The 26,538-nt window shown below is 37.7% G+C and overlaps 3 protein-coding genes across 10 annotated transcripts in view; 1 reads left to right on the top strand and 2 right to left on the bottom strand.

The window, feature by feature from the left end:
- LOC146451470 (uncharacterized) overlaps positions 1 to 13,168 on the top strand; it is a 236,248-nt gene extending 223,080 nt beyond the window's left edge. For 4 of the 5 annotated variants that reach the window (XM_085098858.1, XM_085098855.1, XM_085098857.1 and 1 more), the window contains 3 exons: positions 10,138 to 10,220; positions 11,493 to 11,642; positions 12,940 to 13,168. In XM_085098858.1, coding sequence (XP_084954984.1) covers positions 10,138 to 10,220; positions 11,493 to 11,642; positions 12,940 to 13,044 — 338 coding nt within the window. In that variant the 3' untranslated portion in view covers positions 13,045 to 13,168. The remainder of the gene's footprint in view (positions 1 to 10,137; positions 10,221 to 11,492; positions 11,643 to 12,939) is intronic. The other variant, XM_085098856.1, reaches the window with a different exon arrangement.
- The window catches only part of LOC146451455 (uncharacterized), a 299,471-nt gene that overhangs the window by 30,158 nt on the left and 242,775 nt on the right, over positions 1 to 26,538 (bottom strand). The window lies entirely within an intron of this gene.
- LOC146451468 (uncharacterized) overlaps positions 1 to 26,538 on the bottom strand; it is a 176,857-nt gene that overhangs the window by 72,641 nt on the left and 77,678 nt on the right. For all 4 annotated transcript variants that reach the window (XM_085098861.1, XM_085098859.1, XM_085098862.1 and 1 more), the window contains exon 3: positions 934 to 1,016. In XM_085098861.1, the coding sequence (XP_084954987.1) occupies positions 934 to 1,016 (83 nt within the window). The remainder of the gene's footprint in view (positions 1 to 933; positions 1,017 to 26,538) is intronic.

The raw sequence follows: 26,538 nt of genomic DNA, 5'->3' as shown, positions 1-26,538 counted from the left end.
ATTTGGAGTAAACTGAACTACTTTTCTTTTTTCTATCGTAAAACGGCTATTTCTATACCTAAAGATTAAAATCATGTTTAAAACTGCTATAAGAATGGTAAAATGTGAGACTTGACGGAAAGTTTTCTCCAAAGAATTGTCCCAGCGAAACTGAATCTTTCCTTCGTGAAATTCGAGCAGGGTAACGGTCAAGGTGACTGGGGTAGCAAGTTTACCACTAATAACTCTTAGAAAGTAACAGGAGACAAAGCTAAGATTAGTAAATTTGGAACAAAGATAGTCAGATGCAAACAGTGGAGTGACTTATAGAACCATTGCGGCATTCTTTAATCTTCTTTAAAGTTGTCAAGTTTCTTCCAGCCAAGTGGATTTTCTCTTGTACATGTAGCAAATACGAACTGCCAGTGAAATGTGTTTATAAATTACATGTCTGTTAAAAGTTGTTAACTTAGTTGCAAAGAGAACAACTTACAAAAAAGTGAAGCTTGAACTGGATCCAAACCGTCATCAATAACGGGTTCCAGTGAAATACCCGTTCAAACCTACTATTTCAAGGTTCTACTAACTTCACTATATATGTAACAGTCTATTAATCTGTACTTGTGTACATAGCAGGTCGAATATTGGCTATCAGAAGCTCCCTTTTTTTCCTAATGCCAGCCTTTCAATCAATGTCGTTTGTAAACCAGGTATTCTTATCATTGCTATTCAGTTACGTTATCATCCCAGATGAAAGCAAGCTGACGGACGGTCTCAAAGCTAGTATTTGGTTTAATCACAGGTTGTTCCCTTTTGGGTTGAATCTTAAAGGTGGCCTGGTAGGAACTTCGTTAAAGCAAAATAACCGAATTAGCGACCTAATCGTTCTTTTATAAGAGAGAGAAAGAAAAAAAAAACAAAAAACAAAAACAAAAACATGAAAATGGTACGTACTCTTCTTGCAAGCGCATCATGAACATTTTCGTCGATGCTGTCGTCATCATTCTCGAGCTCAGCAGGATCGTTTAGCTGAACATCTCCCTCTTCGTTCTCACCGTCACTCATTTCTTCAAACAAAGGCTTTGCGTACACCAAGGTCGCCAGAAGGACGAAGGCTAATGCAAATATCAATCTCATGTTTTCTTGTCAGCAAGCCGAGCTATGAAACAAGACGTAACTATATCCACCACGAGTGAATCAGCTTTCAAACGCCAAACGCTTGCTGCTCTTTTATAGAAATTTGTGAAGCAGATGGCCCTCGATCGTTGGATAACATGTCCAATACACCTGATTATGGGAAAATTTCAAGGCAAACAGCTCAAGAAAAGTATATTTGAAGTTTAGAGACTGTTTGAACAGCTTTTGTAGAACGTGCTAACGTCTAAAAGCGTCAAAGAAACTCGTTTTACTATAAGACGGCAAATAGATAAAATGAGATTGAACATTTTTAAACTGTATGTAAAGACAGAATTATACTGAAAAATCTATCAACGTTATAAAAAGGTAATCCTCCTTACAAATCAACTACTTTTTTTTCTGGTTTATCATGTTAATAGCGTCAATGAGATTTCGTTTACTTCGCAAATATATATCACGATTAAATTGTGAGATATTCCTTTTACTTGACAAACGTTAAATTTTAGTTTGCTTTGTGAGTTTGTGACTTTGTTGGAATTAAAAAATCCAATATTGTTTTTCGAGTGTTGTGAGCAGGTGAGTTCTACTGCAATCTGCGAAAAAAAAGTACCCTGAAAGAGTTGCAGTTTACAACATGGAGGAAGCTTAGACCATACTAACTTAATTCATATCAATAAAGAATTACATTGACTCTCATAAACTTTTACCATGCTCCCATTCAATTCAAACCTGTTAACTAAGAAAATTGTTGTTTTATGTTTTTATTTTTTTGAAAGCTTAAGTCTAAACATGTCCTTGTCTCTTTAAAAAATGTGCCATCGGTAACTGAGGAATCAAATTATTATCGCTAAAAAAGTATTTTACCTTACTTTTTTAGTGGGGTAGGTATCTTAACTTTATTTTAGCAGAATAACTTTGAAACCGTACGAGAAAAAAGTTAGAAATTGAAAGATAAATCCATGTGATACTGGGTTTACCAGATGACGCAGATTATTAGTCCCTAACAGGTTTAACCTAGGCTGGCAGGATGACTGGAAAGTAAAAGCATGAACAACGCAATGGGTTTGAGAAAGAGCTAGCGCTTATCAAAAATATCATAGAGCAAACTAACCAATTACGAGATTTGTATGTTTAACAGGTTAGTTATTGCGTCCGTTAAGATACCTGAGTATATTATATTACGAGGCGACATTGCAAAGTTTTTTTGCCCAATGGATCGTTTCTGATTCAGTGGTTTCTAAGGATATGAATTTTAGCACTCGACATTTTAACGTTAAGATGACTATATCACAAATTGGACAACCATTGGACAACCATTAATTGAACGGGGGCAGTTTTCGTCAATTCTGCAATGGAAACATAATTTGCAATTGCAAATTTGAAAAGTTGTATATATCCTTGCAGCTGAGTCTGATATTAGAGCGCAAATTGTGAAGTGTGTGGTTGACATGACACGTTTCATTTAAAGTTACTTTACCGTTTATGTCCAGGGAGGAAATTTTTAGATTTCATTTTTATTCATAGAAATAAACTCTCCAGTAAGATCTTAGAAACAGAACAAAAATTTATAAAAGGGTGAATATTTGCCGAGAAATTGGGATATAAGCGATTTTCAACTGAAATGAAACTTCACTTTGATTGACAACGTATTGCTGTTTTCTGAATCTTTAATCTTCGCTTGGAAAGGACACTTTCAAGAGTTAAAACTCCCAAAAGATTTGGTCAACTTCATTCAATTTGGCCAGATGCTGATCATGCCATTTCCATGTGTTTGAACGCAATCGAATTAAGGAAAATCCAACACGAGTTGGGATCTTGACCTCGAAAAAAAATTCCAAAATATGAAAATCGAATTGATTTGGAACGGTGTGGACCCTCAAGCTTCCACTGCGCGGTAAACTCGGGAATTAAATTTCTTGAAACACCAATGAAATATTTAAATAGCCAGTTCTATAAGCTTTAATTCGATATAGGGCTTTTGAGGATCTGTGATTTAACATAGAGGCGCTACCTATACATCCATTAAACTGGTTGAACCCTCGAAGGTACACTGTAGCCTTAAATAAAGTCACGTTACGTTGTAAACGGTCCAGCATTTTGTGTTTGAATGGTTAACGGAAATTATGGCCATTTGCATTTGTTTGGGAAAACGAAGGAGTGCAAAATAGTCAGGCTGGCTTTTTAAACAGGGAACTCAACGAGAATATTAAAGCGAAATAATTAAAATGTTGATTCCTATATTCCCACATTGGGACATTTTTATGTCCTTTTAACGGGGAAATTTGCGTAACCTAAAACAGTTCATATCTTTAGCTTAAAATTTAAAAAATTGCTGAATAATTTAGGAAGCCGGCGGAATGCTAATCCCCAAATTTACCAACTGCTGTACGCTTAAATTCCAAAAAAATACAACCTAATATTTTTTCCATTCTTTAAATGATGTATTGGCCCTTTTTTCCTTTGTCAACCAAGCCAAATCTGACCTTGTTGTAAATGAAAACTTTGTTTTTCGTCACAATTGAATCCGAAATTTTCAGGCAGGGAATGTCTTTTCCAAAAGATGTTCAACCGAAACTCATCTGCCATTCCAATATTGGCTGGTGTCCCTGTGTGAAGCACTAGAAGCCTTTTGGATCCAAGCTCAAGACAGTACTTACTACACAATTTACTAGTTCAATCCTTTAAAGGAGTTTTCATAACTATCTGACTTTTAACAGTGGTTATAAATCGAAATAAATTACACTTAACTACGAACTACGGTCATACTACTAAAAGAACACACTATTGATACCGCCACAAGTCTTCTGGCAAAGTCCCCCACACAGTATTGATTCCCGGAAAACCCCACGGGGAGTGGATAATATTTAAGATATTTGATATTTGATATCCAGTGTGGATCGATTCGAAATCGGACCTCTTTGCTCCTCTTAACTTAACGTGGGCAGTTTTCGTCGATTTTGCAATTGAAACAGCCATGCAGGCTGGAGCTGGTTCATAAGGCATGTTTGATTTAAATAAAGTGACGTTATCGGAAAGGGCGAGCATTAAGCGTTCGAACAGTCTAAATTCCCTCGTTATTTTATGGCTTTTTAAAAGGTAAATTTGTGTAACTTTAAACAGCCTTCTCAAGCAGAAAATTTTTATAGCATAAACTTCCAGGGAAGGCAATGTAATTCTTTGAGCTGCTGATAATGACGTATTTGCCCCGCGAAAGGACAGATCTAGATATAGGAAGCGTAGTAAAGTGTCTACGCCAACATGGTTGATTGGTTGAGATTGAGAGAATCAAATAATCTGAAACGCCACATTTTCAGGTGAATTCAACGAGAATATCAGAGAGGCAACGACAACGCCACCAAACAATAGGTTTAATGAGCAAAAATAATCGCTCTGCACGGGCGTTTTACATTTTGGTACATTTCTTTGCTGTCCTCTGCAAAACAACAACGTGAAATGACAAAATTCTTAGTTTTTTGGAGAGCGAGAGCCCACGACGGTGAATTTGTCATTTTATTTCTTAACTTGTAGGCCACTTCTACCAATTTGGTTCCAGGATAGTTCGCCGTTTCTGTAGAAGTCGAGGGAGTTAAAATATTCGCGAAGTAGCACAAATGAAATAAAGGTATTTTTTCATGTGATGTTTTCGTTGCCATTGCTGTTGTCGCTGCTTAAGCTCCCTAATATTCTCGTTGGACACCCCTGAAAATGTGGCGTTTCAGACTATTTCCCATCCAATCTCTTTAAACGTTCTGAGATTCATATGACAGAGCCAGGCTTGGCGTAGACATCTTAAAGGGCTTCCTATATCTGTCCTTTCGGAGGGACAAATACGTCATTAAGAGTGCGAAAAAGGCCAACTAATATCAGCAGCTCGTAAATTCAAGGGATTAATTTTATAATTGCGTTCCCTGGAAGTTTGTGCTATATACAATTTCAGTTAAGAAATGCGATCAGATCAAGCTGTTTTAGATTACAGCAAATTTACCTTTTAAGGGGCCATAAAATGACCAGGGAATTTAGACTGTTTAAATGCAAAATGCTCGACCGTTTCGATAACGTCACTTTATTTTCTTTATGTGTCAGATCGGTAAAGAAAGATGAAGTCTCTTTCTATAGCATTGCAGCTTTAATATTAAAACACGAAGGGAAACCTTCTGATGTTTTAATATAGCTTTTAAAATTTTTAAGATTAAGCCTATGTAGAAAGGTCATTTATTTGAAGAAAACCGTGTCACTAGTGGAACTAGTGAAGATAATTGAACAATACGGATATATGGGAAGGGAAAGACAGACGGAAAGAGGAGTAAACATAAGGCCGATGAGAGACTAACCGAATAATCAGACAAATACCCCATCTATACCAGACAAAATGAACAAACCACACAACCAAAAGCCAACTCAGCCCCATAACCGAACGATCAGCATAAGAAACCAATTGCACGGTTGACATTTGTGTGAAAATGGGCTGTTAAATGTGTACATCTTTATTAAAATTTTTATTGAAGTTTTCAGTCTTTTGTCCATATAGATATTGGATGCGACCGCACGACCGAAGAAACAGCACCAAATGTCAATTTCACGGTTGTTTTTTGAATTGGAGCCTTCTTTGTAATGTTTTCATACAGCCTTTAAATGGTTAAATTTTATTCTTTATAACATGTTTATGCCCATGGATAGCAAGAAGAACTGGGAAAGCGGAGGAACAACTGAACAAATCAGAAACGCAAACGAACGAACAAACGGAAGCCCGAGCAAACGGACGGCCGAATGACCGAGTTAACGGGAAAACGGTCCACCGGGATTACATTGCCTTCCCTGGAAGTTAATGGTATATACATTTTCAGCTAAAGAAGGCAAACAGATTATGCTAATTTAAATTACACAAATTTACCTTTTGAAGGGCCATAAAATAACGTGGGAATTTAGCAGACTGCTCAAACGCGATATGCTAGCCCTTTTCGATAACGTCACTTTATTTAAAAACATGCCATGTCAGCCACCTCTAGCCTGCGTGGCTGTTTGGATTGTAGAATCGACGAAGACTGCCCACGTTAAGTTAAAATTGTCAAACAAAGTCAAATCGTTATTATTTTATTCTACTTTGCATTAAGGGGGAGGCATTATGAGGGTTTAATTTAAGAAAACTGTATGTATAATAACGAAGAATATATAATATTAGTAAAAAATATGTAATTCAGATATTTCATTTCTTTTAAGAAAAAAGTTTGCATTGCCGTCAAGTACTTGCTTAAATTTTTTTGTTGGGTTGGTTGCATCCAATCTCCTTAAACGTTCTGAGATTCATATTACCGAACCAGGTGATGCCAAAGACACCTTAATGGGCTTACTATATCTGTCCTTTACGGACATTAAGAATTGAATTTCAACTGAAGGCGGCCGATTCCAGTCCCGAGTCCCGAGTCCAATTCCACTTTAAATTTTGCATAGGGAACCCAGCTTTAAGGCCGGATTTCTTTCCCCAATTGCGATTTCGAGCCGATCTATACTGGATATCAAATATCAAATATCTTTAATATTATCCACTGCCCGTGGGGTTTTGTGGGGATCATGTACAACACTAAGTAAGGGACTTTGTCAGAATGCTCATGGCGGTATCAATATTGTGATGTTTTACAAGTATGACCGTAGTCCGTAATTTAGTGTAATTTATTTCAAAGTATCACTATTGTTGTAAATCAGGGATTGAAATAATAAATCGTATTGCAAGGAAAGACATAACCTAACTGAGGCTTTGGGATTCAATTGTGACGAAAAAAAGCGTTTCCGTTTACAAAAAGGTCGAATGAAAGTTTGACATAGCTAAAAAGCGAAAAAGGAAGGGCAAGTACATCATTAAAAGGGTAAAAAAAGATCAGCTTGTATCATTGGAAAGCCTACAGCAGTTCGTAAATTAGGGAATAACCATTCCGCTTCCCAAAATGTTCGACAATTTATAAATTTTGAGCTAAAGAATTGAACTGTTTTAATTTACACAAATTTCCCCATTAAAAGGACATAAAATAGTACCGATGTAGGAATTAAGGAACCAACATTTTAATTATTTCGCTTTAATATTCTCGTTGAGTTTTCTTTTCAAAAATAGCCGATGAATCCACGAGTTCGAAATTTGCATATTTGGCGAAAGCCTCGCGTCGCGAGTGAATGCGTGATAGTTTTAAACTAACACCTTTTCTTTAAGGCCGCGCTAGCAACCGATGCTTTTGTTTTTGGACTAAATGACAACGACCACATTGATCCTTTTCAAGCAAACGGTTTAGTCGGGCGATTTTTCCAATGCAAAGCGCGAGTTTTTAATAAACGAACCCTTTTCTTTCCTTTCCTTTTCTTTACGAGTAACAAGTTAGTTTTGAAATTAACAACTCTTGACCTGAAGTGAAACCATCGATGAAGCTTCACTGTTTTGCGGCGTTGTGCTGCGCGCTATTATCAACTGATCCAAAATCGTATAAAATAATTTAGCATTTCCAGGTTTCTTGATTGGGGTCAATAACAATAATAGTAAACCTTCCGAAACTTCCCAAACCCCTCTCCTCTAGTGTCGTTAATTTGACACGCCGACAATTTTGTGACGATTTGAAATTCATCTTCGCCGAGTCTCGGAACAATTCCCTAAGCGCAATAAACAACGAACGGCTTTTGTTTGGACTTGTGAAGACGAATTCGACTCACTACTACGCATAAACTAGCCTGACTATTTTGCACTCCTTTGTTTTTGCCAAACAAGTGCCAATGGCAATAATTACCGTTAATCGTTCAGACACAAAATGTTGGACCGTTCACAACGTAACGTGACTTTATTTAAGGCTACAGTGTACCTTCAAGGGCTCAACCAGTTTAATGGATGTATAGGTAGCGCCTCTATGTTATATCACAGATCCTCAAAAGCCTTATATCGCCGTAAATTAAAGCTTATAAAACTGGCTATTTAAATATTTCATTGGTGTTTCAAGAAGTTGAATTCCCCAGTTTACCGCGCAGTCGAAGCTTGAAGGTCCACACCGTTCCAAATCAATTCGATTTTCATATTTTGGAATTTTTTTTTTTCGAGGTCAGGATCCCAAAAGGCTAAAAACTCGTGTTGCATTTTCCTTAATTCGATTGCGTTCAAACGCATGGAAATGGCATGATCAGCATCTGGCCAAATTGAATGAAGTTGACCAAATCTTTTGGGAGTTTTAACTCTTGAAAGTGTCCTTTTCAAGCGAAGATTAAAGATTCAGAAAACAGCAATACGTTGTCAATCAAAGTGAAGTTTTATTTCAGTTAGAAATCGGTTATATCCCAATTTCTCGGCAAATATTCACCCTCTTATAAATTTTTTTTCTGTTTCTAAGATCTTACTGGAAAGTTTATTTCTATGGATAAAAATGAAATCTAAAAATGTCCTCCCTGAACATAAACGGTAAAGTAACTTTAAATGAAACGTGTCATGTCAACCACACACTTCACAATTTGCGCTCTAATTTCAGACTCAGCTACAAGCATATATACAACTTTTCAAATTTGCAATTGCAAATTATGTTTCCATTGCAGTATCAACAAAAACTGCCCACGTTCAAATAATGGTTGTCCAATGGTTGTCCAATTTGGATATAGTCATCTTAACGTCAAAATGCCGCGTGCTAAAATTCATATCCTTAGAAACCACTGAATCAGAAACGATCCATTGGGCAAAAAATCTTTGCAATGTCGCCTCGTAATATAATATACTCAGGTATCTTAACGGACGCAATAACTGACTTGTTAAACATACAAATCTCGTAATTGGTTAGTTTGCTGTATGATATTTTTGATAAGCGCTAGCTCTTTCTCAAACCCATTGCGTTGTTCATGCTTTTACTTTCCAGTCATCCTGTCGGCCTAGGTTGAACCTGTTAGGGACTAATAACCCGCGTCATCTGGTAAACCCTGTATCACATGAATTTATCTTTCAATTTCTAAGTTTTTTCTTGTACGGTTTCACAGTTGTACTGCTAAAATAAAATTAAGATACCCACCCCACTAAAAAAAGTAAAATATAAACATTAGGAAAAATACTTTTTTAGCGATAAAAATTTGATTCCTCAGTTACCGCTGGCACATTTTCTAAAGAGACAAGGACGTGTTTGGACTTTAGCAGTCAGAAAAAAAAAAGGTAAAACAGCAATTTTCTTAGTTAACAGGTTTGAATTGAATGGGAGCATGGTAAAAGTTTATGAGAGGCAATGTAATTCTTTACCGATATGAATTAAGTTAGTATGGTCTAAGCTTCCTCCGTGTTGTAAACTGCAACTCTTTCAGGGTATTTTTTTTTCGCAGATTGCAGCAGAACTCACCTGCTCACAACACTCGAAAAACCATATTAGATTTTGTAATTCGAAAAAAACTCACAAACTCACAAGGCAAACTAAAATTTAACGTTTGTCAAGTAAATGAAATATCTCCCAATTTAATCGTGATATATATTTGCAAAGTAAAAGAAAACTCATTTACGCTATTAACATGATAAACCAGAAAGAAAAATAAAAAAGTAGTTGATTTGTAAGGAGGATTACCTTTTTATAACGTTGATAGATTATTCAGTATAATTCTGTTTTTACATACAATTTAAAAATGTTCAATCTCATTTTATCTATTTGCCGTCTTATAGTAAAACGGCTTTCTTTGACGCTTTTAGACGATAGCAGGTTATGAAAAAGCTGTTAAAACAGTCTCCAAACTTCAAATATACTTTTCTTGAGCCGTTTGCCTACATATTTTCCCATAATCAGGTGTATTGGACTTGTTATCCAACGATCGAGGGCCATCTGCTTCACGAATTTCTATAAGAGAGCAGCAAGCGTTTGGCGTTTGAAAGCTGATTCACTCGTGGTGGATATAGTTACGTCTTGTTTCGGAGCTCGGCTTGCTGACAAGAAAACATGAGACTGATATTTACATTAGCCTTCGTCCTTCTGGCGACCTTAGTGTACGCAAAGCCTTTGGTTGAAGAAATGAGTTACGGTGAGAACGAAGAGGGAGATGTTCAGCTAAACGATCCTGTTGAGCTCGAGAATGATGACGACAGCATCGACGAAAATGTTCATGATGCGCGTGCAAGAAGAGTACGTACTATTTTTATGTTTTTTTTTTTTTGTTCTCTCTCTCTTTCTTATAAAAGAACTATTAACGAAGTTCCTACCAGGCCACCATTAAGACTCGACCCAAAAGGGAACAACCTTTGATTAAACCAAATACTAGCTTTGAGACCGTCCGTCAGCTTGCTTTCATTTGGGATGATAAGGTAACTGAATAGCAATGATAAGAATTCCTGGTTTACAAACGACATTGATTGAAAGGCTGGCATTAGTAAAAAAAGGGCAGCTTCTGATAGCCAATATTCGACCTGCTATTTACACAAGTACTGATTAATAGACTGTTACATATATAGTGAAGTTAGTAGAACCTTGAAATAGTAGGTTTGAACGGGTATTTCACTGGAACCCGTTATTAATGAGGGTTTGAATCCAGTTCAAGCTTCACTTTTTTGTAAGTTGTTCTCTTTGAAACTTGTAAGTTAACAACTTTTAACACTGACATGGAATTCATAAACACATTTCACTAGCAGTTCGTATTTGCTACATGTACAAGAGAAAATCCACTTGGCTGGAAGAAACTTGACAACTCCTGAGAAGATTTAAGAATGCCGCAATGGTTCTATAAGTCACTCCACTGTTTGTCATCTGACTATCTTTGTTCCAAATTTACTAACCTTAGCTTTGTCTCCAGTTAGTTTCTAAGAGATATTAGTGGTAAACTTGCTACCCCAGCCACCTTGCCCGTTACCCTGCTCGAATTTCACGAAGGAAAGATTCAGTTTCGCTGGGACAATTCTTTGGAGAAAACTTCCCGTCAAGTCTCACATTTTACCATTCATATAGCAGTTTTAGACATGATTTTAATCTTTAGGTATAGAAATAGCTGTTTTACGATAGAAAAAAGAAAAGTAGTTCAGTTTACTCTAAATAAAGAACTGATGAGTTGACCGTGTATCAACAAGGTAATTTTTTCTTTCGTTCGTTTGTCCGTTCTTTCGTTCATTGATTCATTCGTCCTCTATTGCTTTCTGTAATAACTCATTTTACCTAGTATAATTATTTTAATTACTGTACATATCCTAATCTGCATACATTCCCTACCGGTTTTTCTTGTTTATTAGTCCGTTAACATTTTCTTTCTTTTACCGTGCTAAATGATTGTCCAAGCGAGGCACTGAAATACCGCGTTAGTTTATCACGAGTAATCCATATCTATTTACCCATGTACCTACAACAAAGCCTTTTTTCTACCCGTACAAACTCGATTACAATTTTACTTCTTTTCTGTTTTTCATTTAGGGTTGCAAAAGGAGGTTTGCACTCTGTGTGGCAAGGGGCAGGAGCAAAAGGGGGTGCCTCAAAAACTTGATTAGATGTCGCCGTGGCCGTCAGCTCGAGAATGATGACGACAGCATTGACGAAAATGTTTATGATGCGCGTGCAAGAAGAGTACGTACCAATTTTTATGTTTTTTTTTTTTTTGTTCTCTCTGTCTCTTTTATAAAAGAACGATTAGGTCGTTAATTTGGTTATTTTGCTTTAACGAAGTTCCTACCAGGCCACCATTAAGATTCGACCCAAAAGAGAATAACCTTTGATTGAACCAAATACTAGCTATGAGACCGTCCGTCAGTTTGCTTTCATCTGGGATGATAACGTAACTGAATAGCAATGATAAGAATTCCTGGTTTACAAACGAGATTGATTGAAAGGCTGGCATTAGGAAAGAAAAAGGGCAGCTTCTGATAGCCAATATTCGACCTGCTATGTACACAAGTACAGATTAATAGACTGTTACATAAATAGTGAAGTTAGTAGAACCTTGAAATAGTAGGTTTGAACGGGTATTTCACTGGAACCCGTTATTGATGACGGTTTGGATCCAGTTCAAGCTTCACCTTTTTGTAAGTTGTTCTCTTTGCAACTTGTAAGTTAACAACTTTCACCACTGACATGGAATTCATAAACACATCTCACTAGCAGTTCGTATTTGCGACAGAAGATAATCCACGTGGCTGGAAGAAACTTGACAACTCCTGACAAGATTAAACAATGCCGCAATGGTTCTATAAGTCACTCCACTGTTTGGCATCTAACTATCTTTGTTCCAAATTTACCAACCGTAGCTATGTCTCCAGTTACATTCTAAGAGATATTAGTGGTAAACTTTCTACCCCAGCCGCCTTGCCCATTACCCTGCTCGAATTTCATGGAGGAAAGATTTAGTTTCGCTGGGACAGTTCTTTTGAGAAAACTTCCTGTCAAGTCTCAACTTTCAACATTCATATAGCAGTTTTAGACGTAATTTTAATCTTTAGGTATAGAAATAGCTGTTCTACGATAAAAAAAAGAAAAGTAGTTCAGTTTAGTCTAAATAAAGAACTGATAAGTTGATCGCGTATAAATAAGGTAATTTATTCGTTTGTTCGTTGGTTCTTTCCTTCGTTCATTGATTCATTCGTCCTCTATTGGTTTCTGTAATAATTCATTTTACCTAGTATAATTATTTTAATTATTGTACATATTCTAATCTGCATACATTCCCTACCGGTTTTTCTTGTTTATTAGTCCGTTAACATTTTCTTTCTTTTACCGTGCTAAATGATTGTCCAAGCGAAGCACTGAAATACCGCGTTAGTTTATCACGAGTAATCCATATCTATTTACCCATGTACCTGCAACAAAGCCTTTTTTCTACCCGGACAAGCTCAATTACAATTTTACTTCTTTTCTGTTTTTCATTTAGGGTTGCAAAAGGAGGTTTGCACTCTGTGTGGCAAGGGGCAAGAGCAAAAGGGGGTGCCTCAAAAGTCTGATTAGATGTCGCCGTGGCCGTGAGCTGGAGATCTGAAATGGTCTTGTAGTCCTGTTGCAAGAAATATCGGCGTGTTCTTCTAGAAAATTATTAAACTGTCGAGCCGACGCTGTGTTACGCCTTAGATTGATAACTGATAAATAAATCTGCCGAATCTAAATGAATGCTGTTGAATCATTTTTGAGAATTAAACCTGCTATTCAGGTCATGGTGATACATACAGGCGGAGCGCTAGCGACATTAAACCCGGTTTTTGCAGGATGAGTCAATTATACTAGGAACTTGATGAAATCGTCGTTAAATAGATACTAAAAGTTATATCTCACCTTAACTCAACTAACCTCACCCCTCACCCCCATTCCCATCTCACCACCCTTCCGAGGGGTGCTTGTCCATCGTACGGAGACCTCTAGCATCTGGTACCCAATTACACACCTGGCCCTGGTTGTTCATAGATCGTATAATTTTATCCAGTGGATACAGCGCTTTCTATCGTTTGCAATGTATATTGAATTGGAGGACAATCTATTCGCTGGATGGTGATTTATGCACTGGACATACAAAGTTATCCAGACTCTTTGAACAACCGAGGCTTGGAAGAAGAGATACTAATTAACTGGAGTAAATTCCTTGTCTGAAAGAACAACACGTCAATTCCGAAAGCAACGAAGGCAATTTGACTGGAGTGGTTTGACTATAAAGTGATTCAGTTTATATCGATGTTGTAATAATTTTTTTTTTCGTTCCTGGCGGCGACTTTCCCGGTCCCAATGTTGGATTGAAAAGTAATGGCAAATTCCACATAAAAATCAATAGTCCATTTCAGAGTTCCCGTGTGAGCCTCATTATGAAAGCGAGGCTAAGTGCAAAAACTTTTCATATTCGAATGCCTGCCAGTCTGCTTTCATCCGGGATAACACAACTAACATCGATGATGAATTCGTGGTTTACAGGGAAGTTTAAGATGAGAAAGCTTCCAAAAGGGGAACTTATCAGAATGTTGGTTTTGTTATTGGGACCACACTTGAGACACAACTGAACCTCGCCGGGGTTCTATCTCTTATTTTTTAGCTGTTAATCGGAAGAAAAACTCATCCTTTCTCAGGAAAATGGCGAGTCTATAATCTAGTCTGATTCACGTTTAATAATTGCCGACAAGAGCCCGACGAAACTACTCGAACCAAATCAAACGTTTTATTAATTGAACATAATTGAACATAATTGAACTCATGGGTTCGATTAAATTTGGTAATCGAACACAATCGAACTCTTACAATAAATTGAAGCAATTAAACCAAATCAAACTATGATTGAGTTCGATTAGGTTCGATTGTGAAAATGACATACTTTCGATTAAAAATGGTTATAAAGGAAAATTGCTCGTGTTTTGCTACTGATGAGGCGGCTTCTCAGTTTACCTCACGTTATCTCGTACCGTTCCAAGAACAGATTGTTCCCATCAAATCTTGTATTACAAAAACAAAAACAAAACAAAACAAAAAACAAAAAAAACAAAAATAGCGGAATAATGAAAAACAAAAAAAAAAAACACCTTATAACGGATGAATCAGCTTTGTTTCAGTTCATTAATTGCATTGCTCGGCTTAAGAGATGACTTTGTTATAGCTGTTATAAAGACTGTATAGGATGATAAATCGGTTTTATTTCATTTTATTGCATTGCTCGCCGGACTCGTTTGTTGCATGACTTTGTGCTAAATTGACTCACTAAATGACAACAGCAGTGGATCATAAAATGATGTTTCAGTAAAGCTACATCAATCCATTATTCGTTTTAACTACTTCTTTGTTGTTTTTGCATGCTTAAAAAGACTGTTTAAAATTGTTTTCTATTTCAAGTGATGGTTCAGAACTTTCTATTCAGTTCGATTGGGTTCGAAAATCGAACGCCATCGAACTCTCACAAAAATTTTCAGTTGGTTTGATTGCCGGACTCAAAGGAGGCCATTCATTTATTTAAGTTCGATTGAGTTCGATTAAATTTGAACACGTTCCAAATTAATTTGTGGCATTACATTTTAGAGAAATTCGGTGCAAAATAACTGCAATGCACTGAAGAATTTTGCCAATCCGTGCAAAGTTGGGCATTTCATCGAAGGAAAATTTGGTTTCCGTCAAGTGAATAAGAGGCACGATTTAAATTATGACAATTCTGTCAATATCACACTATTTTTTTCCCATTTCATGCCTGATACAGCTTACTGTTCCAAATAAGAAAAGTCCGAATTTCGGACCCCCTCAACACTTAGTCGAGGAAAACGAATCACTACTATCTAACTTAAGAAGTTTTCCGAATTTCGGATCCTCTCTAAACTCATAAAAGATTCCGAATTTCGGACCCCCTTAACACTTCTCCGTGGAAAAACAATCATTACCATCTAACTTGAAAGTTTTTTTGAATTTCAGACTCCCTCTACACTTATCCGATAAAAAACGATCACTTCTATCTAATAAACTCGAAATGTTTTCCGAATTTCGGACCCCCTCAACGCTTATCCGTGGAGAAAGATCGTACCCCCTCAGCACTTATAGGAGGGAAATAGATCACCTCTATCTAAAAATAAAATGTTTTCCGAATTGCAGACCCCCCTCTTTCCACCCCGTCAACACCTATTCGAGGAAAAAACGATTACTTAGACTCTCGGTATGATATACCCGAATTTCGGGTCCTCTCAACACTTGCCCTAGAATTATTTTACTTTACAGTAAAAAAGAGAAAGACAGCCTGTTACTCGGAGCCTTCGGACAAACAAGCTTTCCCTATCAGATTTTCAACAACTTCACTTTTGTTCGTTCCTCCTGTTTGCCCAATGAAGATGCTGGTCCTCTTCAGCTTCAAGCCTGCTAGCATCCCATTTCCTAAAAATGATAACACTCTTATCAATTCATCAATAAAAATACGTAAATCTAAAGCCCTAAATCTTCTGTGCAGAGGAAAAACAAAGTGACCCTCTTTATGAAGTGGGTTTCGTGTCTTGCATATGACAACACCTTTACAAATGTTTGGTTATACAATAAGGCCACGGACGCCTCTGATATATGCATATGTTTTACTTGAAACAAAATGAATTCATGACGAGAGTTCATCGAAAAGGTTTGCTTCACCTTAGAAAGGATGGCCTAGAAATATCACAACCATGTCAGAAGCAGGAAATGTAAAACTGTTCATTGACGCGCGCGATCTGAATGGGAATAACTGCCTCGGTAAACGCGCAAAACACAAACTGACAAAAATTGACGTGGGAAATCATGTTCTTTATCGTTTAGGTAGTCTAGGTACATCAAGTGCGATTTACAAGCGCTAGCTTTGCAAGGTAAAGTAAGTTTATACAATGAAAAGAAACTTTATAATTACCTTGAGCATGGCGTAAAAGGCCAGCGTGAGCTGAGTATAACAGAACTTTACCATCAGCTATGAAAAGTGCCGCCCCAAATGTTAATTGTCTCCAGTCTCATCGAGGCAATATTTTAGCTTAGCAACATTTCCACCAAACAACATGAAACATCCCTGCCTTTCAGCTTTTTCGAAATCAACACCAAAACGGAGATTAAAACAACTTGGCGCTTAGAATAATTTGAATTGAAAGACAAGAAGATTATTTTGACCCACGCGACAGCAACCTGTCAAGAGTCCGGTAGTGCGTCATAGCACGTGATCAAGTTGAGTCACGTTGCTTGCAAATCTCTCCAAATGGTCTCAGAGATCTTCGGGCTCAACAGTTATTTGACCCCTCTAGGTCTAGTTATCTTCACCGGTTTTATACAGCTTTTATTTGAAACTAAGAGGGAAAACAAAATGTCACAGAACCTTGCGTGACTCGTGAACTGATATTGACATAATCCCACGATAGTCGAAAGCAGACTTTAAGATTCTATAAGTACGTAAATTATGATCATCCGGGTGAGTGTAGTCCTGAGAAGGACTGTTTGTGGTGACTTTGACTGACGTTTCGACAACCTGAGCGGAAGTCATCTTCAGAGTCAAGTGAATTGTGGAACGTCAGTAGGTGGTATATACGTCTCTGGTTGTTAACCTGATTGGTCAACGAAGTCCAGATGTAATTGGTCGTTTGTCAGTAAGCCGTGATGTTATTGGCTGTGAAGACTGTAAAAAGTGATTGGTGCGTTTCGATCCGTCTTTTGTTAGTCAAAAAGTCCGTGGGTCTATTGTTAGTAAAATGTCTATTGTTTGTTTGTTTCGTTGTTGTTGTCAATAAGTCGTTTGTATGGTGCAGGTAGTTGTAGGCAACGGTTGAGTGGCGTTTGTTCTAAGTTAGTAAACCAGCTTTCCAGAGTGAGTCGTTGATAGTTATTTATACAGTAGGTAATGCACTTGGCAGAGTCCCAGTCGATTCTGTGGCTCGTTTGTAAATGGTACTCAGCAATGTGATTGTTGATATCACCATTTCTAGTTGCTCGTTTGTGTTCAGTCAGTCGTACGTTTAAATTTCTCCCGGTCTCACCAATATACGTGGCCTGGCAGTCGCAGCATTTGATCTTGTAAACTGCTCCCTGTCTGCGGTTAGGTTCGTCTTTGTCCTTTACTTTCGTCAGTAGTTGTCGTAAAGTGGTTATAGGTTTTTGAGCTACACGGATATTGTAGGGTTGTAGAATCCGTGCGATAGTCTCAGAAGTGCCCCTTACGTAAGGTATAGTTACAGTAGTTACGGGAGTCGCGTTGTTGTTTGTGACGTTAGGTTCAGTCTTCTTGTAAGTGTTACGTCTAACAAAGTCCTTGTTGTAGTTGTTCTTGTTGAAAACGTTGTCTAAGTAGTTGTTTTCGTCTGCGAGTCTGTCAGGTGAGTCACAAACCAGTTGTGCTCGCCTTGTTAAGGTCTGTATAGTCGTTGCTTTGTGAGAAGTAGGGTTGTAGGATGACTGGTCCAGTAGTCTGTCAGTATGAGTTGGTTTCCTGTAAACCGTAGTACTTAGTTTGTTGTCGTTGTTGTTACGGGTAACTAAGCAGTCTAGAAAGGGTATTTTACAGTTTTCCTCGATCTCCTTAGTAAATTGTATGTCAGCGTTCTGTCTGTTAAGGTGTTCGTGAAAATCGTCGATTTCGTCTTTGTGTACTGCTGTAAAGGTGTCGTCTACGTACCGTAACCAGAGCGGTAGTGTCCGTTTGTAGGTTGCTAGGGCTTGTTCGTCGATGTTCTGGCATGACAATTTCTGCTACAACAACAGAAACTGGTGAGCCCATAGCTGTTCCGTGTAACTGTTTGTAGTGCTTTCCGTTGTACTGGAAGTACGTTGACGTTAAGCAGAGGTTCAGTAAATCCACAATTCACTTGACTCTGAAGATGACTTCCGCTCAGGTTGTCGAAACGTCAGTCAAAGTCACCACAAACAGTCCTTCTCAGGACTACACTCACCCGGATGATCATAATTTACGTACTTATGACATGACTCCTGGGTTCAAGCCATTTACAATTTAAGATTCTAGTTCGTTGCGAGCACCGTCCCGATAAAGGAAATGACAGTGATTTCAAAGAATGCCTGAAACGGTAAAATAATCCCCAAACGCCCAAGAATACACCGGAGGTGATTCAGTTTTATTCATTTTATTGAATGAAAGCTAAATTTAGCGTTATCTAAGCTTCAGAATCGAGAGAGGTTTATTTCCCATACAAGGTCTTATAACGCGTTTAAATTCTCAACGGCTGGCTATAACCCAACACCGCTTGCACTCAGAGGTCATCGTACCCCTACGCGAGTTCGGGCAACTTGTGTTGCGAGCGGACAAAAAATGGCTATGCTTCCTTTCGTGACTGTACATTTTTCTTTTCAAGTTGGAAAGAATGTCCAGTTGTGTTTGCCATACTTTAAATAGCTTTAAACAGGATCAAAAGGCTTGGATAAAATCCCAGGTTGAAATGGATTAATTGTAGCGGAGCTCCGCAAGCCGAAGGCGCGCGTGCGGATCACCATAGCTAAGAGAATTTGGGAAACCCATGAAAGCGAAAAATTTGGGTCTGGTTATGACGTCACTTTGTCCGTCCGACCGTCCATTGGTACGCAATCCTACAATGCTAAGGCGCCCTTGTTTGTTTAGCGGGAAGTTGCATGGCAAGGTGCGTTTACAACAGATTTGATAAAGAACTCATAATACAAAGTCAATAGATATTTTTTCGTTTATTATGTTGACAAACGTGGAAAGAAGAGAGAGGGAGAGAAAAAGAAAACAGAAAAGTGGGGACGATTAAGCAAAGTTCTACGTGAAAGAGAGCGATAAATAGCAAGTTAGAGCAGACTGACTGGAAAAGTAAGTTAAAGAAGTCTTACACTTGTCTATATCACCCGTTCGTGATCAGTTATGGCAACTTTCAAAACTCTTAAATAGCTTTACATAGACACTTTAATCGCTTCCGATATCACTAATATTCGAGAAGAAGTTAATTTTCGTGGCCGTGTTTTTTCATTTGCACCGCACGGCTCTCATGTGATTGTAAACACACGCAAGTTTAAAGCTCTGAAATAATTCTAACAAACACCAAAGAGTATTTTTCTGTATTCTTAATAATTATTTTAATAATTAGGAGCAGAATTGATACAGTTTTGAATTTCCAAACAATTTTCCCCAGGAGCAATTAACTAAACTTGCTCTCGCTAAAAATACTATGTTTACGTGATTCCGACGGCCGTTTAAACAGATCAATTGTAAACGAAAATATTTTCTTCCAGGCAAAAAAACGATGATTTATTATGCTACGTGTTTCAAGCTTTACACAGATACTTTAATCGTTTATTAAGTTCTCGAAACCATCGATACTCGTTTAGAAATTAATTTTTGAACATCTTGCCTCGTGGCCGTTTTTTTTTTTTCATTCGCACCGCAAGGCTCTCATGTGTTTGTAAACTCACACAAGCTTTCAAAAGCCAGACCCTATTTTCCGTATTCTCCATTTTTTAAGGTTGATTTAAATACTAAAACTATTACTATAGGAGCAGAATTAACGCAGTTTTGAATTTCCAAACATTTTCCCCGGGAGCTATCTTGCTCTCGCAGAAAATATTATGTTTACGTGATTTGACCACCGTTTATAGGTCATTTGTATACGAAAATGCTTTCTTCCATGCAACAATCGATAATTTTTCTTTATGTTACTTGTTTAAAGCCTTACCGACAGATGCTTCAATTGCTTATTAACTTCTCGATACCATCGATATTGGTGTAGAAATTAATTTTTCGAAAAATATTTTTTCGTGGCCGTGCTTTTATTCATTCGCGCTAAGCGGCACACACAAGTTTAAAAGCTCTGAAATAATTCTACCAAAAGCCAATGAGTATTTTTCCACATTCTCCATTTGTTTACGTTTATTTAAAGACTAGAACTATTACTATAGGAGCAGAATTGACACAGTTTAAAATTTCCAGACATTTTTCCCCGGATACCGGCTATCTTGCTCTCGCAGAAAATACCATGCAGTACGTGATTCGACGGCCGAAAATGCTTTCTTCCAGGCAACAATCGATAATTTTCTTTATGTTACGTGTTTAAAACTTTACCGGCAAATGATCCAATCGTTCATTAAATTCCTGATATCATTGATATTGGTGTATTTTTTGAAAAATGTTTTTTGGTGGCTGTATTTTATCCATTCACACCACACGGCTCTCATGTGTTTGTAAACACACACAAGTTTAAAAGCTCTAAAATAATTCTACCAAACACCAAAAACTATTTTTCAATATTCTTTACTTGTTAACGTTTATATAGAGACTGGAATTATTACCATAGGTGCAGAATTAACACAGAAACAAACATTTTTCCCCAGGCCCACACTGGGACCCAAAGTGGCCCAAAGTCGCCTAAAATCGCCTTAAGTCGCCTTAAGTCGCTCAAGGCTCAACACCCTTAAATAACCTAATATGATAAACTTTGCTATTCCTGGACTGACTTTGTTAGAATATGTCTTCATGGTGTTGATTCAAACCTTCCATTGTAATAGCGATCTTCAGATCAGAGTACGAGTACAAGATCGGGTATGACTGACTTTCGCATTTCAAACCGGTCTTGTTCCCAGAGCCCTTGCTCCTCCCAGTTGCTGACCAGTAGAGAAGGAGGCTCTAGGAACAAGATTGGTTTCACATGCGATAATCTAAAGCATGAGCACTAGGTCTTAAAAAGTCGTACTTGTACTCACTCAATCTCATACTTATGCTACGATCTGAAGGTCCCTATTATGAAAAGTAATGCAAGCGGCAAATCTATATTAACATTACAGGGAGTTACCTCCCAATCAAAGCTGTGCACTGAGATAAATTTTAGGAGTCAACTAGGAAGCCCACCCCTCAAAGTTACAGTCCATCTGGGCTACCAGTAATTTTTCTCAGATGCCCGAAGGGAATTATTAATTAGGCAACCGGGCACTGCTAGAGCACATCCTTGGCCCAATTCTCTTTTCTACATAACAATTTCCCCATCCCATCCACTCACCACTCCCTTAACCCCCAAGAGTTACATGTAATAGCATTAAACTCATCTGCATAATACGACTGATTACAAATGTATTTAATATTATTTGACATAGAGATCACAAGAATAAAAGACGTATAATCACCAATAATAACCTAATAGTGTTACATTTAGAAATACATGGACCCCAGTAAGTCCAGTTTTCAAATACATCTAGATTTTTTCTTAAGCTTGAATTCTGCAAGTTACATGACTGTACGCTCAAAACTGAAACGCTATATATAAAGGTGCTTTTATACGTACTGGGTAAATCCCAAGCTTGCCGATCACAAAAATGTGAAGAAAAATTGATCATCTCATCTAGTTCGTCCACCAACAACTTCTACACACTTGGTAGCATCCTCAGATAGAAGACTAAAGACCATACATCCATCAAAATCAGCTCAAATCGATAACCGCACAGCTCTTGAAGTTTGTTGCCACATATAAGAGAGCCGAACAAGTACAAAAAGCACTGTTGTTCTGCATAACAAGGCTTCTCTCGTAAGAAACGTCCCATTACTTTGTAGTTGTTCCGTTGTTAGAAAACGAGACTCACCATTCGAGGCAAGATGGCTGCCGAAGAGGCAAGGACTGTTTTGATCACGTGACATGAAAGCTAGCACGTGAGCATGTTCCGCGCCTCGCGTGATCTAGAACAACGCTAGACTGGCTAAAGTCACGCAATTCAAGCTAAAAATTGAATAAATGTATATTATTTGTCTCATTTGGATAAAACAGCAAATCACATTCGATGACGCCCCACCTTATGATCACCCCTTTCATACCACCACAAAAGTTGATCTCCAGTCATTTTCTTACCGAAGGAAAAATATACCTCACCACTCCGTTAACGGACCACATTTTTATGGTAGATGATGATATTAATGTTGTTTCACTGTAGGTTTTCTGTGAAATATTGTGCATGTTTTTCACGTCACTGAACTAACCCATAACCCATTTCTGTTACGCTACGTGATCAATGTGCACAACACTTACCTCACAAAAAAGACATCGCCTGCTGTGAACAATTAGCAAATATATACATTCTTAATTACTGAAACTATCACTTTGGTGGACGGATACAAATTCACTGACAAAGATGGCCTAGATTTTACCTTCATCTGGGTCCATGATTGTGGAGATCGACGCGGTGGGATCTCGAGAAGAGTCTGAGAGGAACTGGAACTTAGAATACAAAATGGCGGCTTGACTACACAGCACGACACGGAGAAACGTCGCGAGTCTTTCTTAATTTGGCCAATTTTTGACCGGAATTTTAACCCTCAAATGGGTAAAAGTTTCAATCTCATTTAATTTTATGTTTTTTTTATGATCCGACTCGATCCGTGTTGATCCGAGCCGGACTGGCAGTCCGAGTTGATCCGGTCCGACTTTTGTACCTGCCTATTGCCAATAAATTGATCTAATAGGTGAATTTCATCAACCAGATAAATTTACACCAAAAAAACCCACATCCTTACTTCCTTCACTCTAGCAATTTCATGCCATAGCCACATAAGCTAGCCACAAATGAGATAAAGTCACAGTGTCGTTCTTTAAAAACAAATTTCTTAAAAGGTGTGGCTCAAACAAATGAATATAATAACACAAAACTATATGCAACAGAGCATAAATATTTTTCAATATCATATTGAACTGAAAATCTGGTAGCCAGCTAGGGGCTCCAGTGCGAAGGCTACATTATGAAAACAGTAAAACGTCTACTTATATGCCAGGTACCTGGATGGTTCCATGTCCCCAGTGCAATGCATTTGGTTGGAATGTGCCTGTTTCCCATGCCAACAAACTCATATTCAGCATTTAGAAGACAATCAAAACATATCAATGTACTAAAATATATCACAAATGAAACATATTATGCATAAGTAGCCTATAGTGACTGGCACTTATCAAACCACCCAGTTCTCTTGTCTGAAAAACAGCAGTCAGATAATGCTTATGATACCGTAAAAGCTCTATTAAGCCCCTTGGTGGGTTATTTCTTTTCTGGCCTCAAGACAGGGGGGCTTAACAGAGATACAGGGCTTATTACAGGATCTGGACTTCAAATGGTGGCCTTATTAGAGAGGGGGGGGGGGGGGCTTAAAAGAGCGGAGGGGTTTAATACAGCTTTAACAGTATACATGTAACAGAAAACAGAATACAAAATACAGGTAAAGTGTTGAGAAGTCTACCATATGTAACACCCACTACCTAACTTACTGTTATCAACACACCTTAAAGTCATTCTAGCCAGGCCTATGTCTATATTCCGAAAAAAAGAGCACTGAAAGTTGTGTGTGTCACATCTACTGTATAAAAGTTGTGGTTTATTTATTAGTGTTAACATTATTAATATTTTTTGGATGGTGGGGGTGGGACTTTTCATAGCCAGCTTACAGGCTCTCCTTTGGGGTTTGTGTGTGAGCAACAAAACCGCAAAAAGCAAGCAGCGAAGTCACGAGAGATTCAGGGAAATGGGGCCTGCTCACAATTCACAGCTTCGATGCTCACGTGCAAACCCCAAAAGAGGGCCTGTAAGCAGGTTAGAATTTTCAAAACAATTTATTTATTTTTATTTGGTTTCTCTCAAATTAATATTATTATTTCAAACTTAAGACAAACAAAAAGTTTAAATTGATTTGAACATTTTTAATACAAAAAAATTAAACTGCAACAAAAAAATATGCATAACATTTAGTAAGGTTAAAAGGAGAAAGAATATACCTACCATTTCAAAGGATATCCTCATTTGCATTTGTGGCAATGTACAGAGGACGGCCAAGTATGCTGTGTGACTTTGTCTCTGTAGCGGTTGGTTTATACTGCTCAGGCACAGGGTTGTCACGATGGCTCCTGTCTCTTTCACTATTTCCTCTAATGGCTGTGAGACTGTTTGATACCTAATTTCATCACTGTGGGCTCTCGGAAAGTGAAAACACTTGCCGGGGCAACACTTTTCATTTTTCTTGCCTCATTGGTGCTTGATGCCCAAACTGCTGACAGCAGCCCCTCAAAGAATGTGCCAGACATATCTGTTAGTCTGTAGTGACGTAAGGCTGAAATGCAATTCCTACAAAAATCATAAAACCGGTAGTTTGGATCATTCAGGTCGTTTGGAGAAACATTATTCAGCTCAATGTGGGCTTTGCACTGTGATGGGGCCTGGTCTGATGACACGTGTACGCAATGTGCACTGATATATGGATTGGCTTCCAGGTCCAGTGTTTTGCACCTTGTGCATACTTCCTTCAAAGATGGATACTGTTGCCAAACATGGAATACCATCTAAAGAGTCCAGTAAAGTCAACAACAACCTGAGATTGTTCAAGTGAGGACCTGAATGGTAACCCGGTGTTAACTTGCGTGAATCAAGAGTTGCCAAGGAAGGTCCAGGATGGCAGTATGATACGGTTGGAGCTGGTACCTTTAATTCTGTGATCTTTGAAGCCAAAGCGTTTGTTACCGAGGAAGAACATGTAGCACTTCTGTGTAGCAAGTTCAGCTAGCAATTCGCAAAAACTGAAAACAGTTGGCCAGTGTTTCCAGTTTGCAACAGGATTTGGCTGAGACAATTGTTCGGAGAAGAACGCATCAATGTGTTGATAAATCAAATGCTCCCTGGTAATGAGACCAGATTCTATAAAACTATTTAGCCAGTAGGCTAGGCAATCACCCTCAACTTTTGTAATTTTATTCAAAAGGGCACTCACATGAAAGTGTAAAAATACTAACAAATTCATTGTAAGAATGTTTAAACTCGTCATTCACTGATAATCGCACCAAATTCTTTTCACCATGCAATTGAGTTAATAGATCTCTTACAAATTCACCAGGGTCAATAGTTACTTTTTTTTTTTAACAATTTTTATTTGCATACATGACATGAGATTTACAAAACTGAGCACTATTAACATTACTTACAATACACAGGGTACTAACCACAATGACTATATCTACATTGTTAACAATACTTACAATACTTACAAAACTGAAAGTGCTTACAATGTTCACACTAGTCACAGGAATAACGCTATGTCTTTTAGTGAACACTTTTTCTTATTTTTACTGACAAAACATTACTTTACATCAAATACAATTTTTACAAATTTTACAGTGATTCCGTACAAAATGATCAAGCTAGAAAGCAACTGCTAAAGATTCTTACTAAATTAAAAGAAAAATATATATATTTATATAAAGCAATTTTTAAGGAAGAAGAACTGCCCATCTAAGTCTAAAATTTGACAAACACTTATTAGCGACAGCAGTCTGTTGTAGAGTCTGAATTTTATCGGAAAGTCGTAAAAGGAAGCTCTGGAAACTCAGTACACCCCCGCCTTTGCTTGTACAGAAGATGTGGTATTTTGCTATGAGTATTGAGTAGTTTAATGCCTGCCAATATGAAGATTTTTCAAAAAAGCCGTAAAGTATATTACTTTGATTTAAAGAAAGCTTAACATTGGTCTTTTGTAGCCACCAGTCTTGAAATGTATTCCAGAAGGAGTGCACTTCGGTGCAAGGGACGAACAAGTGGTATAAGGTTTGTCTCTCATTTTTGCACAGAGGACAGATGTCATTTTCGGCTATTCCATCGCGGTGTAAGCTAAATTGGGTGGGTAGTATGTTATTTATAATTTTATACTGAAACATCACTAGTTTGACCTCTTTTGTAATTTTAAACGGTAACTGGTATACTTTGTCAAGTGTTTTTTCGGTAAAGCCATGTCTCAAAATTTTATTCTGGGAGGTTGGTGGTTCAAATGTATCTATTAAGATTGACGAGTAGATAGAGCTAATGGACAAGTTTGTCACGGAGTTTTCTTCAGCGTTGGTATGATTCTGCGGAGTTACCGTTTTTTTCCATAAAGATGGAATGGCATCTAACAAACCATAAAATGGTGTAAAGGGCACCTGTAGGTTATACAAAGTCTTAAACTCAGAGTAGTTGCAGAGATTTCCGTGTCTGTTAAATAAATCACATACGTAGACGATGTTGTGGGAAAACCATCTTTTGTAGAAAACTGGTTTCTTATCAATTAAAATATTGC

This window comes from Pavona decussata, unplaced genomic scaffold (genome assembly GCF_977016875.1).
Source record: "Pavona decussata unplaced genomic scaffold, jaPavDecu1.1 SCAFFOLD_386, whole genome shotgun sequence".
In the NCBI taxonomy this organism is placed as follows: domain Eukaryota; kingdom Metazoa; phylum Cnidaria; class Anthozoa; order Scleractinia; family Agariciidae; genus Pavona; species Pavona decussata.
Note: the sequence above shows the minus strand (reverse complement) of the source record. Positions and strands in the feature narration are given on the sequence as shown.